Source organism: Salvelinus fontinalis, chromosome 4, assembly GCF_029448725.1.
Source record: "Salvelinus fontinalis isolate EN_2023a chromosome 4, ASM2944872v1, whole genome shotgun sequence".
Classification (NCBI taxonomy): domain Eukaryota; kingdom Metazoa; phylum Chordata; class Actinopteri; order Salmoniformes; family Salmonidae; genus Salvelinus; species Salvelinus fontinalis.
Genome location: NC_074668.1, coordinates 52,257,930 through 52,276,125, shown reverse-complemented (window position 1 = coordinate 52,276,125; position 18,196 = coordinate 52,257,930). Strand labels below are relative to the sequence as shown.

General features: G+C 40.4%; 1 protein-coding gene across 9 annotated transcripts in view; it reads left to right on the top strand.

Moving 5' to 3' along the window:
* Positions 1-18,196, top strand: part of LOC129853978 (bromodomain-containing protein 3-like) — a 39,804-nt gene that overhangs the window by 13,952 nt on the left and 7,656 nt on the right. For 8 of the 9 annotated variants that reach the window (XM_055920561.1, XM_055920556.1, XM_055920555.1 and 5 more), the window contains 3 exons: positions 3,574-3,785; positions 4,080-4,369; positions 4,876-4,958. In XM_055920561.1, coding sequence (XP_055776536.1) covers positions 3,574-3,785; positions 4,080-4,369; positions 4,876-4,958 — 585 coding nt within the window. The remainder of the gene's footprint in view (positions 1-3,573; positions 3,786-4,079; positions 4,370-4,875; positions 4,959-18,196) is intronic. The other variant, XM_055920559.1, reaches the window with a different exon arrangement.

The window sequence follows — 18,196 nt, the reverse complement described above, 5'->3', positions numbered from 1 at the left end:
TGATTTATCTCTTACTTCCCCGTCCCCACAAAACTATTTATATTTTTGTATTGCACCTTGTTGAAAGAGCGGTAGAGGGTTACAGGTGGGGACCAGCACTCTGAAACGGATTGTAAGTGTGCTTGGTAGATGGTAGGGATGGGGGTTTGAAATCAAATGTTGGATATCCGAATATTCGAAATACATGTGTTTAAAAAAAGAAAAAAAAATCGTTTTAATCTGAGCACTGCTGCGTGAGGGAGAGGCATTGGCACGCTATTGCTGCAGCTGCGGAGGGGCCATTGTGTGTGAGATGGGAGCAAGCCGAGCAGACGGAGGGGAGAGAGAGACGAAGTAACTTTAGCCAAGGCGACTCGGCTACAGCCAAGACTAGCTAACTTGTAGCAGCCCCAATGTTATTTAACATCCCATAAAACACAGAGGAGGCTGGTGGGGGGCGATATAGGATGATGGGCTCATTGTAATGGCTGGAATAGAATAAATGCAATGGTACCAAATGCATCAAACACATGGAAACATATTTGACTCCATTCCAGCCATTACAATGAGCCTGTCCTCCTATAGCGCCTCCTATGATATAACAGTGCCTTTCTTGACTGGATTAGCCCAGACAAGCTAGCTAGCTACCTGAGCTATTCAGCTACAGCTAGCTAGGCTAATTGAGGCTGCAGTGCATTCGGAAAGTATTCAGACCGCATGACTTTTTCCACATTTTGTTACGTTACAGCCTTATTCTAAAATTGATGATTTTTTTTTTTTTATCATCAATCTCCACACACAACCCCATAATGAAAAGCAAAAACCTTGTTTTTAGACATTTTTGCAAGTAAAAACTGAAATCACATTTATGTAAATATTCAGACCCTTTACTCAGTACTTTGTTGAAGCACCTTTGGCAGTGATTACAGCCTTGAGTCTTCTTGGGTATGACGCTACAAGCTTGGCACACCTGTATTTGGGGAGTTACTCCCATTCTTCTCTGCAGATCCTCTTAAACTCTGTCAGGTTGGATGGGGAGCGTCACTGCACAGCTATTTTCAGGTCTCCAGAGATGTTCGATCAGGTTCAAGTCCAGGCTCTGGCTGGGCCACTCAAGGATATTCAGAGACTTGTCCCGAAGCCACTCCTGCGTTGTCTTGGCTGTGTGCTTATGGTCGTTGTCCTGTTGGAAGGTGAACCTTCACCCCAGTCTGAGATCCTTAGCGCTCTAGAGCAGGCTTTCATCAAGGATCTCTCTGTACTTTGCTCCTTTCATCTTTCCCTCGATCCTGACTATTCTCCCAGTCCCTGCCGCTGAAAAACATCCCCACAGCATGATGTTGCCACCGCCATGCTTCACCATAGGGGTTGGTGCCCGATTTCCTCTAGACATGACACTTGGCATTCAGGCCAAAAATATCAATCTTGGTTTCATCAGACCAGAGAATCTTCTTTCTCATGGTCTGACAGTCCTTTACGTGCCTTTTGGCAAACTCTGCCTTTTACTAAAGAGTGGCTTCCGTCTGGCCGCTCTACCATAAAGGCCTGATTGGTGGAGTGCTGCAGAGATGGTTATCCTTCTGGAAGGTTCTTCCATCTCCACAGAGGAACTCTGGAGCTCTGTCAGAGTGACCATCAGGTTCTTAGTCACCTCCCCGAACAAGGCCCTTCTCCCCCGATTGTTCAGTTTGGTGGTTTCAAACTTCTTCCATTTAAGAATGAGGGAAGCCACTGTGTTTTTGGGGACCTTCAATGCTGCAGAATTTTTTTGGTACCCTTCCCCAGATCTGCGCCTCGACACAATCCTGTCTCGGAGCTCTACAGACAATTCCTTCGACCTCAAGGCTTGTGGGACCTTATATAGACAGTTGGTGGACTCGAATCAAGTTGTAGAAACATCTCAAGGATGATCAATGGAAACAGAATGCACCTGAGCTCTATTGAGTCTCATTGCAAAGGGTCTGAATACGTATGTAAATATTTAGTTTTTTTAAGTTTTAGAAATTTGCTGAAATACAAAAAAACTGTTTTTGCTTTGTTGTTATGGGGTATTGTGTGTAGATAGATGTAAAAAATATATATTTAAACAATTTCTGAATAAAGCTGTAACGTAGCAAAATGTGGAAAAGGGGAAGGTGTCTGAATGTATTCTGAATGCACTGTACATGCTGCGCTTTCTACCCAACCCCATTAAGATTAAACAGCGTACCTGTTGGTTTCTCGTTGTAGCCTACTCCTTCTCATATCTCTAACTTTTAATTACATTGAGCCTTTTTGCCACTGATTGGCCAACATAAAAAACAAGCTACACACGTGAATGCTACCGGTCGGCCTCCAGTCTTTTTATGGGGCTCATGTCATAAAAACTACATTGAAAAGTTTGTTTTATTAAATTAATAATTTGAAATGTAATGGTATATCTTTGTAGTATGTTACAATGTCACATGGATATTTCAATACAATTTTCCGTGTTAAAGTATTCGAATACTATTATCCATCCCCAGCAGATGGTCTTTCCCTCAGTAGTCAGCTTGCTCTTTGTCATGTAGGCCTAGATAGTCCTTTCTAAGTTTTTTTATAAGTTGATAGTTACTTTTTCCCTCCATTGTTGCATTATTTTAGTGTTTTTTAAAGGAAATGTTAGTTTTCATGGTGGTAAGCATTTCGTTGGACGATGTAAACCATGTGTATTCTGTAAATACGACTAATAAAACTTTGTGACAGTGTTGGCTGGTGGCGAATGGTGATAGTGTTAGCAGTATTTTTTTATGATTCTGGCAATGATTTCAAATGCTTTTTCCGCATTGTAGCTTCACTTAAAATATTTCCTCCTTTTTTCAAGTGGAATAAAAAAGACCAATGTTTTCGTGCTGAAGACAAGGAAATGTCAGTGTTATTAGGGTGTTTAATTAAGTTATTATATTGTTTGTTTTTTTGTTCTATATTACATATTTGTTTCTTCAAAAAGCAATCAGTCAATGGGTCACATGGGGAGTCAGCATGTGCTTCTTGTTTTAAAGTGTTCGATAGCTGCAGTACAGGCTGGGTGGCCCCGGTGTGTTTTTCCTACCGCTTTTTTCCCAGGCCAATGGGAAATTATTTATTGAGACACCTCATTTGCATGCCAGTATCCTACTGTTTTTCTGCGATAAATCAATGTACATTATACACATCACACACTTGATTGTTTCCTCTTAACATTTTCAGCTTTCATTTGAGAAGATATGCAGAAACACGAGTACTGAATACTCCATTAATTAATGCACATAACAATACATGAATAAGATAACTTGAGGATGATTTAAGATGCCACAAAAGCCAAGTCAATCAAGCAAATGCATGAATTGGCGATAAAATGAGACTCCTTCAAAGGGAAAAGAAAATGTCCCTCCCTCCCATGGCTAATAAATAACTAATATCACTGTCATAATTGTGGCGTGCAACAAGTTACACGTGCCAACATCACACATTAAGCTAACCATCGATGCCTGTATTTTGCCATCACTCCAAGTATCTTGTCCCTGCATAAGCTTCACCCTACATACACCAACATCTGGACTCATGGGTGACTCTTGACTTTGCTTTTCTCCTCAGCTGAAGGCCGTTCACGAACAGCTGGCTGTTCTGTCACAGGCCCCAGTAAGTAAACCAAAGAAAAGGGAGAAAAGGGAAAAAGATAAGAAGAAAGAGAAGGACAAGGGGAAGGCTGATGACAAGAAGAAACCCAAGTCGGCACCCCAAGCCAAGCCAGCTAATCAGAAGAAGGCTCCAGTCCGGAAACCAAACAGCATGGTGGTGGCTACCAGGTACTACTGCCCAGTCTTTTCATATCTGTGTTTCGTAATTCATCACACTGTCCTGAGCATCACAAGTAATTTGCTTAAAACTGCCAGTAACCTTTGCTTTTGGATGAATCATTGTTACTATGCCTCTTGTTGCAACAGTGTTACACTTTAACTCGTATCCCCATGTAGCCTGATCCAGACATGTCAGTCTGTCACAAATCATATTTTCTTTGAACTTCTCTCAGTGCTAAGCTGAACATCCTCAGAGAGGCAAAAGCTGTAGGCCTAACAAATATCTGACCAAAACAATTTCAGGCAACCGAAGAAAGGGTCCAAGGGGGTGGTGGCGAACAATGAGTCAGAAGAGGAGCCGTCCCTTCCCATGTCGTACGACGAGAAGCGCCAGCTCAGCCTTGACATCAACCGTCTTCCGGGTGAGAAGTTGGGCAGGGTGGTCCACATCATCCAGTCCCGGGAGCCATCGTTGCGTGACTCCAATCCAGACGAGATAGAGATAGACTTTGAGACACTCAAACCCTCAACCCTTCGTGAGCTCGAACGATACGTCAAGTCCTGTTTGCAGAAAAAGCAGCGGAAACTTTTACGTAAGTTGTGAACTATTCCTCTTTCTTGGTGTTTTCACAGATGCCCTTCTCCAGTCACTAATGGTTACGGCTTCATCAGGGATAAACCTCTCCTTTCTCTGTCTGTTGCCTAAATGCTTTAAAGCTCCCTTGCATTTGTTCCCCCCCCCCCTTTTGAACTGAGGTTACTTACCCTCCCACCCTTTGCATGTCTGGTTTTAGTGGTTCATTGAAAATTGGCCTTCAGTTCAGATAAAATTGTCTCGTATGCAGAGCAGTTTGGCAATTCACGTACAGTACTTCTGTGTTGAATGCGACAACAGAAATATATCCTAATTCAAGAGAGCAAAACTGACTTGAACTGGAACTATTGTTTTGGTCCAATAGAATTTTAAGTGGACTCATTACCACCACCAAAACACAGAAAAAAACTAGATGTTAGAGAGGCCAAGATGTGCAGCTTGTTGCCACATCAGCAAGGTACAGCATGTGGGAACTTATTGCATGGCACTGTGTGTCTCTCGCAGGGGGCATTGAGGAAAACAGTGCCAATTCTAAGGAAGAACTGGTTCAGCAAAAGAAGAAACAGTTAGAAAAGAGACTACGGGATGTGAGTGAACAACTGAACCACAAGAAACCGCCTGTGTTTCAGAGCTCACACTGTGCAACAGCCTGCCAAATGGTCTAGAATAGTTTAGGCAAGAGATGGGCAAGTGAAAACTAGGCCTGTGAAAACTTGAGGCCTTGATGGCAGTTTTGTTGTTGCTTTGTAGAATTAGGAGATGTTTCAAGGATCAGTTACCCCCCCGACCTAGCGACTGTCTAGGCATGGAGGTCCTCATGTCAGGAAGTGGCATAGACCTACTTGAGTCGTCACTGTCCAGTAGCATTATGATGAGTGATTCCTCACCGAACTAGGACAGGACCATGATTTGGGGGATTTTTGTGAAATCGCATCCATAGAAGGGTCCTTTGAAAGAAGGATTGTTGACAGATATTTGACATTTGTGTCTGAAAGTGTAACTGAGAAATAATTAAAGGGATAATCCACCCCCAGAAATAAACTCTTTAAACTCCTGTCAATTTTTTGAATGCTTTATGAGTGGGTAAAATAACTAACTTCACCATGTTTTAACTTTTAAGTGGACTGTCTGTGAAATCAGGAAATCATGTAGGAACGCGTCATACATATACGGTACTCATCACTGGAGATGGGAGAAAAACACAATATAACATTTCATAACGCTTTTAAAACAATTACTTGCACTCCAGATCACCAAATCATCCGTTTATATCGTCATGACAAAGTATATATTTCAGTTAGATGTGCTCAATCTAAACAGTGTACCAACTTATTCAACTCTATCACACAATGCTCCCTGTGTGTTTGTAGGAAAGGGCCGTTGTCATAGCTAGCAACGTCTGCACATTGAGGCAGACTGAGATGAACTGCAAGTTGAACATGATGAGATTATAGTTTACTAAATTGATAGCTTTGAATTATGGGTTTTGTAGTCGACTTGTGCTGCAACAGATTTTCACATGCTGCTATGAACCTTGTTATAACCTTGTTCCCACATGTTAGTGTTATTTAACACTATAAATCTTACGAATTTGTGGTTTTGGGTGGATTATTCCTTTAATTGAAGTTGGAACATTTGTGACATTTTGACCCAGGCCTCCTTTAAGACTCCATAATGTTTCATCTGTATGTGCTACAAGGGAATTGGATCATAATGCTACAATTTTTTATCATAACTCTAAAACTAGGTGAGATCCCACTCTGGAACTTTGATATATATATGCCTGTAGATCAGGTTTTCTTTCTTAAACTATTGGTTAGGACCCAAAGTGGACCCTGGGCATGTACGAGGTGGATCGCAAGTTATGAGAATACATCTATAATCGCATCTATAATTCATTTGGGTCGTTTGGAGGACGATTTGGGTCACAGGAGGTGACCATTCATTTCTCATTTGGGTCTCGAGCTAGAAATGTTTAAGAACCCCTGCTGTAGATTTATATTATGATCAACAACATATTGGAAAATGTTTTTCAATATTCATGTTTAAATGTATCTTTATTCATAAATGAATGCAAGAAAATCCTTAAAATAAATAAATCTAAATACTACTCATATTACAGAGCAAGTGGTAAAGCTTCATATGACAGATGAAATATTCTGGTTTCTAAAGTAGGCCTGAGTAAGGCCAAAATGTAAGGCCAAAGCTTCAATTAATTATTTCTCAATTGTGCTTTAAGATACAAATGTCAAATAATGTAATCACACCTTCTTCCAAAGGATCCTTTTATGGATAAAATCAGTGAAAATCAAAAGAATCACGGTCCTCTTTTGTTCGAGTTTCGTGGGCAATCACCCTGATGGCACATAGTGATAGACAATCAATAGAAATAATACAAACATGGAATGGGACTAGGGCTGACCCCAGTTAGTCGACTCGTCGATTGTTTGGTCGATAGGCTGTTGACCGACCGAGATTTCTTAATTCGAGCAGTAGCAAAAACCTTTTTTATTTTTTATTTCATTGTGTTCGCAACAACTGTCGGAGTGAACTGATTCATTGAGGAGGCCGTGGGGATGACACAGTCCATCAGTCTAAGACGTGCTACTGAAATTGTATATGGTTATATTACATAAGAACAATGGTGCAACACTAATAAAAATAACCGTATTCGATATAAAATGCGCTTCCTCCTGCACTGGATAGTGGCTGCTGTCCGCAGTTCAGAAACACATCAGTGTGCTGTTGAATTGGCGCCTTTTCCTAGACCATTTTGCTATGTGCATATAAGCACATTTAACAAGCATATTGGTGTTGAGAACAATGCAAGTGAGGAAAGGAAACTCCAATTTAATTAGGTCTATAATCAGTAGCCTGTTACATTTGTCTGGCTTTATAAATCATCAATATATCTACAGGAATAAGATCCTGCTTCTGTTGCCTGTTTGAGTGTTTGTTTAATAGCCTACTGTTTTCGCGAGCAAAAGCCTCCCGCAATGACATGTCAAGTAAACAATTAGGCTGTTTTTAATCTTTGCTGTAATAAAGTCCTTACACTTTATTTTGTTAGAACAGCCTCTGGTATTATTTATAATTTATTTAGTCTTCCAAATTGTCAGAAAAATTATATTTATAATAATAATATCGCTGCTTTTTCTTGATCTCCTTATTGTTATCATTACTATTATGATCATAAGTAATGTCATTATCATTAGTAAGCTTAGTATAGCAGCCAAAGAGCGCTTCCTGTTTAGTCTTAATACTGTACCTTACTTAGGCCTATATTTCAATACTTATATAGGCTACTGTATCAATCAATAATTAATTTGTTCATGTTATTACACATACGAGTCATTCATAATTTGAAATGCAATCAAGCATTTTAGTTTTAAGATAAAATAAAGTGAGGCTTGAATAATTAGCTTAACTTTTTTGGGGTACCCCCCCTTCTTCTCAATTTCCGCCTAAAGAGATACCCTAATCTAACTGCCTGTAGCTCAGACCCAGAAGCAAGGATATGCATATTCTTGGTATCATTTGAAAGGAAACACTCTGAATTTTGTGGAAATGTGAATTGAATGTAGGAGAATATAACACAATAGATCTGGTAGAAGAAAATACAAGGAAATAAACATACGTTTTTCTGTTTTTTATTGTTGCTGCATCGTCTTTCAAATGACCAAGAACAGCCAAACATACAGATAGGATGCTGTGGATGATTTGAATGAAGAACATAAGATGGCAACAATAGCTGAGCAAAGTTTTAGACAGATAACTTCAAAAATGAGCTAGCTACATGACATTGAGCATGAAGTCACCCAGGTGTCCCACACAAATGCACCCAAATGTACCCAAGTGGCCGAATTGGTACAGTGATACATTTTCAAGGAAAGAACTACATACAAAATACATAAATGCTATTCTAACACACCCCCCAAAAATAAATATATATATGAAAAAAATAATAATAAACAAACAAATAACAAGGGTAACTATTTACACATTTTCTATTTACAATATTGTATATTTTATAAAGAAATAAATAGATAAATATTGTGAAGACCCTCAGTCCTTTACACAATATTGTGCTGCTGGTGCCATGGCCCTCTTTCTGCTGTAAAGCAGAGGCTTACTGAACAGGTGGTGCAGGTGATGGGGCATTTCCTGTGACAAAGGGCACAACGTCTCCTCCCCACTGTGACCTCTTTGCCCTGAGGCACATTCATGCCTGCAGAGATGAATCTGGGCAGGTGAACACCACTGGTTGACTGAGCAGAAGGTGCTGCAGAGGACTTGCTGTAGCTAGCAAGCTCCTGAATGAGCAGCTCCCTGAAGGCTAGCTGTGAGATGGGGGGCTGTCTCTATCAATTTCCTCTATAATTTGGATTAAATCTGTATATCTAGACTTTGTTTTAGCTTTTCCTGATTTATTCGCCATAATTTAAATATATAAACTTGTTGAAAATGCTATTAAATATGTTACTGCTATGCGTAACACTCGGGGCTCCGTCAAGTAGGATTTGCAATGGTGAATGAACCTCTTTTACGCCAGAGTTTACGACAAAGGCTGGTCTTCAAACGTATAACCATTACATATTGCCGTTTACCTCAGCTCATTGGCTGAGCTAAATTTCAAGATGATCAGTGGTCATTGGGCCAAAATACAGTCAATCAACGATAGACCGGTCCTACCATTGGTGCGCAATGAGGTCATTGATTGGTGTCTTCAAATCGTTTTGTTTCGGTCAATACGTCCCGGGAAAAGAGCCATCATGTATGGTTGTGTTAGTAACAACCAGAGGATTGCAATGAAACCAACCATGACTGGATAAACGGTTGTTTAGTGTGTGTAATTACCACAAAAGCTTCGTCCAAAGTTGAATGAGACGGAAATAACGACGCAACCGGTTTACAAATGTTTCGTGTTAGGCTATAAAAATGGATTTTATCAAACAAAACGAAAATTCACTGTGTAGTAAGGACACTTGGCATTGCCACCAGAGGAAGATCTTCAATGGTAAGCGATTTATTTTATTGTTATTTCTGACTTTCGTGACGCTAATGCTTGGTTGGAAAATGCTAGTAATACTTGTGTGTGTGGGGCGCCGTCCTCAGAAAATCACGTTTGCTTTTGCAGTAAACCTTTTTGAAATCTGACACAGCGGCTGGATTAATAAGACGTTCATCTGTTAAATGATGTAAGATACATGTATTTACAAGAATGTTTAATACAACGAATGGTGTATTTAAAATGTTAGCTCTCTGCAGTTTCACCGGATGTTGGCCTGGTGGGACGTTAGCGTCTCACCTACCCTAGAGAAGTTAAACAGTAAATAAACAGTTCCATTTTGCAAATTGCATTCACGAATGAATGTGACTGTTTTTAGTTTTTGCTGTAATAAAGGTACCAACAGACTCTCTGGTACGCTTATAATTTATTTAGTGTTTACATTGTTCCAAACGGTCAGAAATGATATTGTAATCTAACAGCACCTGTTTGGCACACATAATATGCACGCAGCGCTTGCTCCTTACCTTCTTTTTCTTGATCTCCAGTATTTTTCACAACTAGTCAAAATTATTCTACACATGACTTTCCCTTTACGTCCTGAGCAAACAGTAAACATTCCCCCGTTTCGAGTTTGTCACATCCTCTGCATCCATTTTTCTGTCACGTGTTATGGTGTTCCGTTTGTTATAACCAATTGATTGATGTGATTCTGATATGCTATAGGTCAGGCTCTATTTTGCCCTATTCGGACGGGATTTGTTTTACTGGGGGAGATCAGTAATGTAATTACACTACCGTTCAAAAGTTTGGGATCACTTAGAAATGTCCTTGTTTTGAAAGAAAAGCAAATTTTTTTGTCCATTTAAAATAACATCAAATTGATCAGAAATATAGTGTAGACATTGTTAATGTTGTAAATGACTATTGAAGCTGGAAACGGCAGATATTTTTATGGAATATCTACACAGGCGTACAGAGGCCCATTATCAGCAACCATCACTCCTGTGTTCCAATGGCACGTTGTGTTAGCTAATTCAAGTTTATCATTTTAAAAGGCTAATTGATCGTTAGAAAACCCTTTTGCAATTAGGTTAGCACAGCTTAAAACTGTTGTTGCTGATTAAATAAGCAATAAAACTGGCCTTCTTTAGACTAGTTGAGATTCTGGAGCATCAGCATTTGTGGGTTCGATTACATGCTCAAAATAGCCAGAAACAAAGACCTTTCTTCTGAAACTTGTCAGTCTATTCTTGTTCTGAGAAATTAAGGCTATTCCATGTGAGAAATTGCCAAGAAACTGAAGATCTCGTACAATGCAGTGTACTACTCCCTTCACAGAACAGCGCAAACTGTCTCTAACCATAATAGAAAGAGGAGTGGGAGGCCCCGGTGCACAACTGAGCAAGAGGACAAGTATATTAGAGTGTCTAGTTTGAGAAACAGACACCTCACAAGTTCTCAACTGGCAGCTTCATTAAATAGTACCCGCAAAACACCAGTCTCAACGTCAACAGTGGAGAGGCGACTCTGGGATGCTGGCCTTCTAGGCAGAATTCCTCTGTCCAGTGTCTGTGTTATTTTTCCCATCTTAATCTTTTCTTTGATTCTGCCTAGAAGACCAGCATCCCGGAGTCGCCTCTTCACTGTTGACGTTGAGACTGGTGATCTTCAGTTTAATGATCATCTGCGTCTCACAAAGACACGCCGTTTAGAACCAACAATCTCAAATTTGGACTCATCAGACCAAATGACAAATTTCCACCGGTCCAATGTCCATTTCTCGTGTTTCTTGGCTCAAGCAAGTCTCTTCTTCTTATTGGTGACCTTTAGTAGTGGTTTCTTTGCAGCATTTCATCCATGAATGCCTGATTCACGCAGTCTCCTCTGAACAGTTGATGTTGAGATGTGTCTGTTACTCTGTGAAGCATTTATTTGGGCTGCAATTTCTGAGGTGCAGTTAACTCTAATGAACTTATCCTTTGCAGCAGAGGTAGCTCTAGGTCTATCTTTCCTGTGGTGGTCCTCACGAGAGCCAGTGTCATCATTGCGCTTGATGGTTTTTGCGACTGCGCTTGAAGAAACCTTCAAAGTTCTTGAAATGTTCCGGATTGAATGACCTTCATGTTATAAAGTAATGGACTGTCATTTCTCTTTGCTTATTTGAGCTGTTCTTGCCATAATATGGACTTCGTCTTTTACCAAATAGGGCTATCTTCTGTATACCACCCCATACATTGTCACAACACAACTAATTGGCTCAAACGCATTAAGAAAGAAAGAAATTCCACAAATGAACGTTTAACAAGGGGCACCTGTTATTTGAAATGCATTCCATGTGACTACCTTATGAAGCTGGTTGAGAGAATGCCAGGAGTGTGCAAAATTGTCATCAAGGCAAAGGGTGGCTACTTTGAAGAATCTGAAATCTAAAATATACAGTCGAAGCCAAAAGCTTTGAGAATGACACAAATATTAATTGCTGCCTCAGTGTCTTTAGATATTTTTGTCAGATGTTACTATGGAATACTGAAGTATAATTACAAGCATTTCATAAGTGTCAAAGGCTTTTATTGACAATTCCATGAAGTTGATGCAAAGAGTCAATATTTGCAGTGTTGACCCTTCTTTTTCAAGACCTCTGCAATCCGCCTTAGCATGCTGTCAATTAACTTCTGGGCCACATCCTGACTGATGGCAGCCCATTCTTGCATAATCAATGCTTGGATTTTGTCAGAATTTGTGTTTTTTTGTTTGTCCACCTGCCTCTTGAGGATGGACCCCAAGTTCTCAATGGGATTAAGGTCTGGGGAGTTTCCTGGCCATGGACCCAAAATATCAATGTTTTGTTCCCCGAGACACTTAGTTATCACTTTGCCTTATGGCAAAGTGCTCCATCATGCTGGAAAGGGCATTGTTCGTCACCAAACTGTTCCTGGATGGTTGGGAGAAGTTGTTCTCGGAGGATGTGTTGGTACCATTCTTTATTCATGGCTGTGTTCTTTGACAAAATTGTGAGTGAGCCCACTCCCTTGGCTGAGAAGCAACCCCACACACAAATGGTCTCAGGATGCTTTACTGTTGGCATGACACAGGACTGATGGTAGCGCTCACCTTGTCTTCTCCGGAGAAGCTTTTTTCCGGATGCCCCAAACAATCAGAAAGGGGATTCATCAGAGAAAATGACTTTACCCCAGTCCTCAGCAGTCCAATCCCTGTACCTTTTGCAGAATATCAGTCTGTCCCTGATGTTTTTCCTGAAGAGAAGCTGCTTCTTTGCTGCCCTTCTTGACACCAGGCCATCCTCCAAAAGTCTTCGCCTCACTGTGCGTGCAGATGCACTCACACCTGCCTACTGCCATTCCTGAGCAAGCTCTGTACTGGTGGTGCCCTGATCCCGCAGCTGAATCAACTTTAAGAGACGGTCCTGGCGCTTGCTGGATTTTCTTGGGCGCGCAAAGCCTTCTTCACAACAATTGAACCGCTCTCCTTGAAGTTATTGATGATCCAATAAATGGTTGATTTAGGTGCAATCTTACTGGCAGCAATATCCTTGCCTGTGAATCCCTTTTTTGTGCAAGCAATGATGACGGCACGTGTTTCCTTGCAGGTAACATGGTTGACAGAGGAAGAACAATGATTCCAAGCACCACCCTCCTTTTGAAGCTTCCAGTTTGTTGTTCGAACTCAATCAGCATGACAGAGTGATCTCCAGCCTCGTCAACACTTACACATGTGTTAACGAGAGAATCACTTAACAGGTGCCCCTTGTTAATCACTGATCACTGAGCTGATCCTTTTGTGGCAGGGCTGAAATGCAGTGGAAATGATTTTTTGGGATTCAGTTTTTGCAATTAATTGCAATTCATCTGATCACTCTTCATAACATTCTGGAGTATATGCAAATTGCCATCATACAAACTGAGGCAGCAGACTTTGTGAAAATTGTATATTTTTGTCATTCTCAAAACTTTTGGCCACCTCCCTCTGCAACTGGATCCTGGACTTCCTGACGGGCCACCCCCAGGTGGTAAAGGTAGGTAACAACATATCTGCCACGCTGATCCTCAGGGTTGCATGCTCAGTCCCCTCCTGTACTCCCTGTTCACTCATGACTGATGGCCAGGCACGACTCCAACACCATCATCATGTATTCCAATGGCACAACAGTGGTAGGCCTCCCACTCCTCTTTCTATTCTTGTTAGAATCAGTTTGTGCTGTTCTGTGAAGAGAGTAGTGCACACCGGTGTACGAGATCTTCTGTTCAATTTCTCGCATGGAATATCCTTCATTTCTCAGAACAAGAATAGACTGACGAGTTTCAGAAGAAAGATTTTTGTTTCTGGCCATTTTGAGCCTGTAATCGAACCCACAAATACTGATGCTCCAAATACTCAACTAGTCTAAAGAAGGCCAGTTTTATTGCTTATTTAATCAGCAACAACAGTTTACAGCTGTGCTAACATCGTTGCAAAATGTTTTTCTAATGTTCAATTAGCCTTTTAAAATGAGAAACTTAGATTAGCTAACAGAACGTGCCATTGGAACACAGGAGTGATGGTTGCTGATAATGGGCCTCTGTACGACTATGTAGATATTCCATAACAAAATCCGCCATTTCCAGCTACAATAGTCATTTACAACATTAACAATGTATACTTATATATTTCTGATCAATTTGATGTTATTTTTATGGACAAAAATTGCGCTTTTCTTTCAAAAACAAGGACATTTCCAAGTGACCTCAAACTTTTGAATGGTAGTGTATGTGCACGAACACAAAACACCACATCTGTAATTCTAGTCCCGTCCGAATCTACTATGTCAGTAATTTTTAACATTGCAGGAGAGCATCAATTCCATCCAGAATAACCTACTCCAAGGTCCTCTGATAATACTAGTCCTGTGCGAATCGAAATCCCTGTGTTTTGAGACATGTCTGAGTTTGACAGGTGTTGCTCACGGTTTGCGCAAGAAAACAGTGATTCAATAAATTGCGCATAAGGTATACATGAATGGCCTAATTGTAGCCTATCAACTTTCACAGTGAATGCTTTTGTGCGTATGAACTGAAAATTGTCAAATGCATTAGTAAAAAATATTTAACCTATTTAATGCAACCCTTGCTGTTAATAGATCGCAAAGCCGCATACAACTGACGTAAACGTTTGGAAATGATAACTTTCTCATCCATAGCCTTAAAACGCATCTCAAGTGCAATTGCACTGTCCCAGGTAGCACAAATGTCTGGCTCACATCTGGCCTGATAACAGCATTCCAAATCGAAAACTGCTTGCAGTCGTATCTGGCCCGAGTCCGAAATGAATGACAGTATAGACTAGGCCCGAGTCATTCGGCCCAGATCTGGTAGCCTGAACTTTGTTTTAATTTTTTATTTAATCTTTATTTAACTAGGCAAGTCAGTTAAGAACAAATTCTTATTTACAATGATGGCCTACCCAGCCCAAACCCTAAGCCAGACGACGTAAGGCCAATTGTGTCCCGCCCTATGGGACTCCCAATCACGGCCGGTTGTGATACAGCCTGGAATCAAATGAGGGTCTGTAGTGACGCCTTTAGCACTGAGATGCAGTGCCTTAGACTGATGCGCCACTCGGGAGCCTTTAACTGAGCCAAAGCTGCTATTTTTGGGACAGAATCGGCCTAGCAATGTCCCAATCCACTCGATTCTACCCCACCCTTCCCCCACTAAAACTTATTTATGTTAAATGTAGTTAGTAATATTATATTAAATGTAGGTAGTTATATTGCAGTTATCAACTGAAATATGAACAACATAAACATAAAAAAATACATGACATTTTCTCATTTTAAAACTTTTATTTAAATAGATGAAATTGACTTTGTGTGCGTGTGTCACGATCGTCTTTAGGAGAGAATGAGGACCAAGGCGCAGCGCGTGGAAAGTACATCCTCTTTATTTGAGAAAGAAGACGAAAACGAAACAAACACTATACAAACTACAAAAAAACAACAAAACAGACGACCATGAAGCTATACAAACAGAAGTGCTGACACTAAACACTTCGACATAGACAATTCCCCACAAACAGCTAAAGCCTATGGTTACCTTAAATATGGCTCCCAATCAGAGACAACAATAACCAGCTGTCTCTAATTGAGACCCAATTCAGGCAACCATAGACTTTCCTACACTCAACCATAGACACAGCTAGACACACTCACTCAACACAAACCCATACACTACACCCAACACCCCCTTTACCATATAACCACCCAAAACCGACAAAACACAAACATTCCCCATGTCACACCCTGACCTAACTAAAATAATAAAGAAAACAAAGAATACTAAGGCCAGGGCGTGACAGCGTGCCATCCCTCAACGGGCACTACACGTATGTACAGTAGCATGGATGTACCCAAATAAATGTCACTAGAAAACAGCTTAAACAAACGCAAATGCAGCTACTTTGTTGTTATTTTATCTGCAGATTTGACATGACTGTGTTAGCCATAATTGACTAGCTAGCAAGCAAGGGATAAGAACATTGCCAGCCTGCATAGCAATCAAACAAATAGAATGAACAACAAGTCCGCTTCTCTAGCAACCTAACAACCAGTGGAAGGATGAAATAGTATGAATTTACATGTAATTTTTACCAGTAAATGTGTGCTTGTTTTCTTTGGCAACCGTGGTATAAGTGGGATAAACGCCTCTGCTCTGTACAATTTCTGGAACTAATAAAAACGGGCAGTACCAAGTCATCCATTATTTCCAGATAATGTACAAAGCATCAGTGTTTATCCCTTACACGTACAGTTGAAGTCGGAAGTTTACATACACCTTAGCCATATACATTTAAACTCAGTTTTTCACAATTCCTGACATTTAATCCTAGTAAAAATTCCCTGTCTTAGGTCAGTTAGGATCACCACTTTTATGTTAAGAATGTGAAATGTCAGAATAATAGTAGAGAGAATGATTTATTTCAGCTTTTATTTCTTTCATCACATTCCCAGTGGGTCAGAAGTTTACATACACTCAATTAGTATTTGGTAGCATTGCCTTTAATTGGGTCAAACGTTTCAGGTAGCCTTCCACAAGCTTCCCACAATTAAGTTGGGTGAATTTTGGCCCATTTCTCTTGACAGAGCTGGTGTAACTGAGTCCGGTTTATAGGCCTCCTTGCTCGCACATGGTTTTTCAGTTCCGCCCACAAATTTTCGATAGGATTGAGGTCAAGGCTTTGTGATGGCCACTCCAATATCTTGAGTGGCCAATATCTTTGTTGTCCAACTTTGGAAGTATGCTTGGGGTCATTGTCCATTTGGAAGACCCATTTGCGACCAAGCTTTAACTTCCTGACTGATGTCTTGAGATGTTGCTTCAATATATCCACATAATTTTCCGTCCTCATGAAGCCATCTATTTTGTGAAGTGCATAAGTCCCTCCTGCAGCAAAGCACCTCCACAACATGATGCTGCCATCCCCGTGTTTCACGGTTGAAATGGTGTTCTTCGGCTTGCAAGCCTCCCCCTTTTTCCTCCAAACATAACGATGTTCATTATGGCCAAACAGTTCTATTTTTGTTTCATCAGACCAGAGGACATTTCTCCAAAAAGTACGATATTTGTCCCCATGTAAAGTTGCAAACTGTAGTCTGGCTTTTTTATGGCGGTTTTGGCGCAGTGGCTTCTTCTTCTTCCTTTTAGTTTATGTCGACATAGGATTCATTTTACTGTGGATATGAATACTTTTGTACCTGTTTCCTCCAGCATCTTCACAAGGGCCTTTGCTGTTTTTCTGGGATTGATTTGTACTTTTCACACCAAAGTACGTTCAACTCTAGGAGACAGAACGCGTCTCCTTCCTGAACGGTATAATGGCTGCGTGGTCCCATGGTGTTTATAATTATGTACTATTGTTTGTACAGATGAACGTGGTACCTTCAGGTGTTTGGAAAATGCTCCCAAGGATGAACCAGACTTGTGGAAGTCTACACATTTTTTTCTGACGTCTTCTTTTCATTTTCCCATGATGTCAAGCAAAGAGGCACTGAATTTGAAGGTAGGCCTTGAAATATATCCACAGGTACACCTCCAATTGACTCAAATTATGTCAATTAGCCTATCAGGTGCTTCTAAAGCAATGACATCATTTTCTGGAATTTTTCAAGCTGTTAAAAGGCACTGTCAACTTAGTGTATGTTAACTTCTGACCCACTGGAATTCTGAATCAGTGAATTTTAAGTGAAATAATCTCTGTAAACAATTGTTAGAAAAATTACTTGAGTCATGCACAAAGTAGATGTCCTAACCGACTTGCCAATACTATAGTTTGTTAACAATACATTTGCGGAGTGGTTGAAAAATGAGTTTTAATGACTCCAACCTAAGTGTATGTGAACTTCCGACTTCAATTGTATGGATGTGTGTATCTATGTCTCTCTGGGTCTATCCGCCCTCTCCTTTCTGCCTCAGTCTCTGTCTGGTGCAAGCTGCAGCCACCTTATGACAGCACCTTTGAATAACAGAAAAAAATAGCAAAAGTAGTAATTTTGACACCACACAAAAATCCTAGGATTCCAGACCTCAAAAGGAATAGGAAGCACATCAACATAATAACCACAAAGGTTTTCAATTTCAAAACAGATCAAGAGATATAAATATATGCCTGTTGTAGCACCACTGTGTGGTCAATCTGAATGTGCATGCATATGTTGAGTCTTGACAGGGTTTGGAACATGTGTACCAAGTTTGGTTACAATACAAATATCTGTGTCTGATTTGATATGCATTTATGTGTCAGAACATTCCCACATTGTTTATT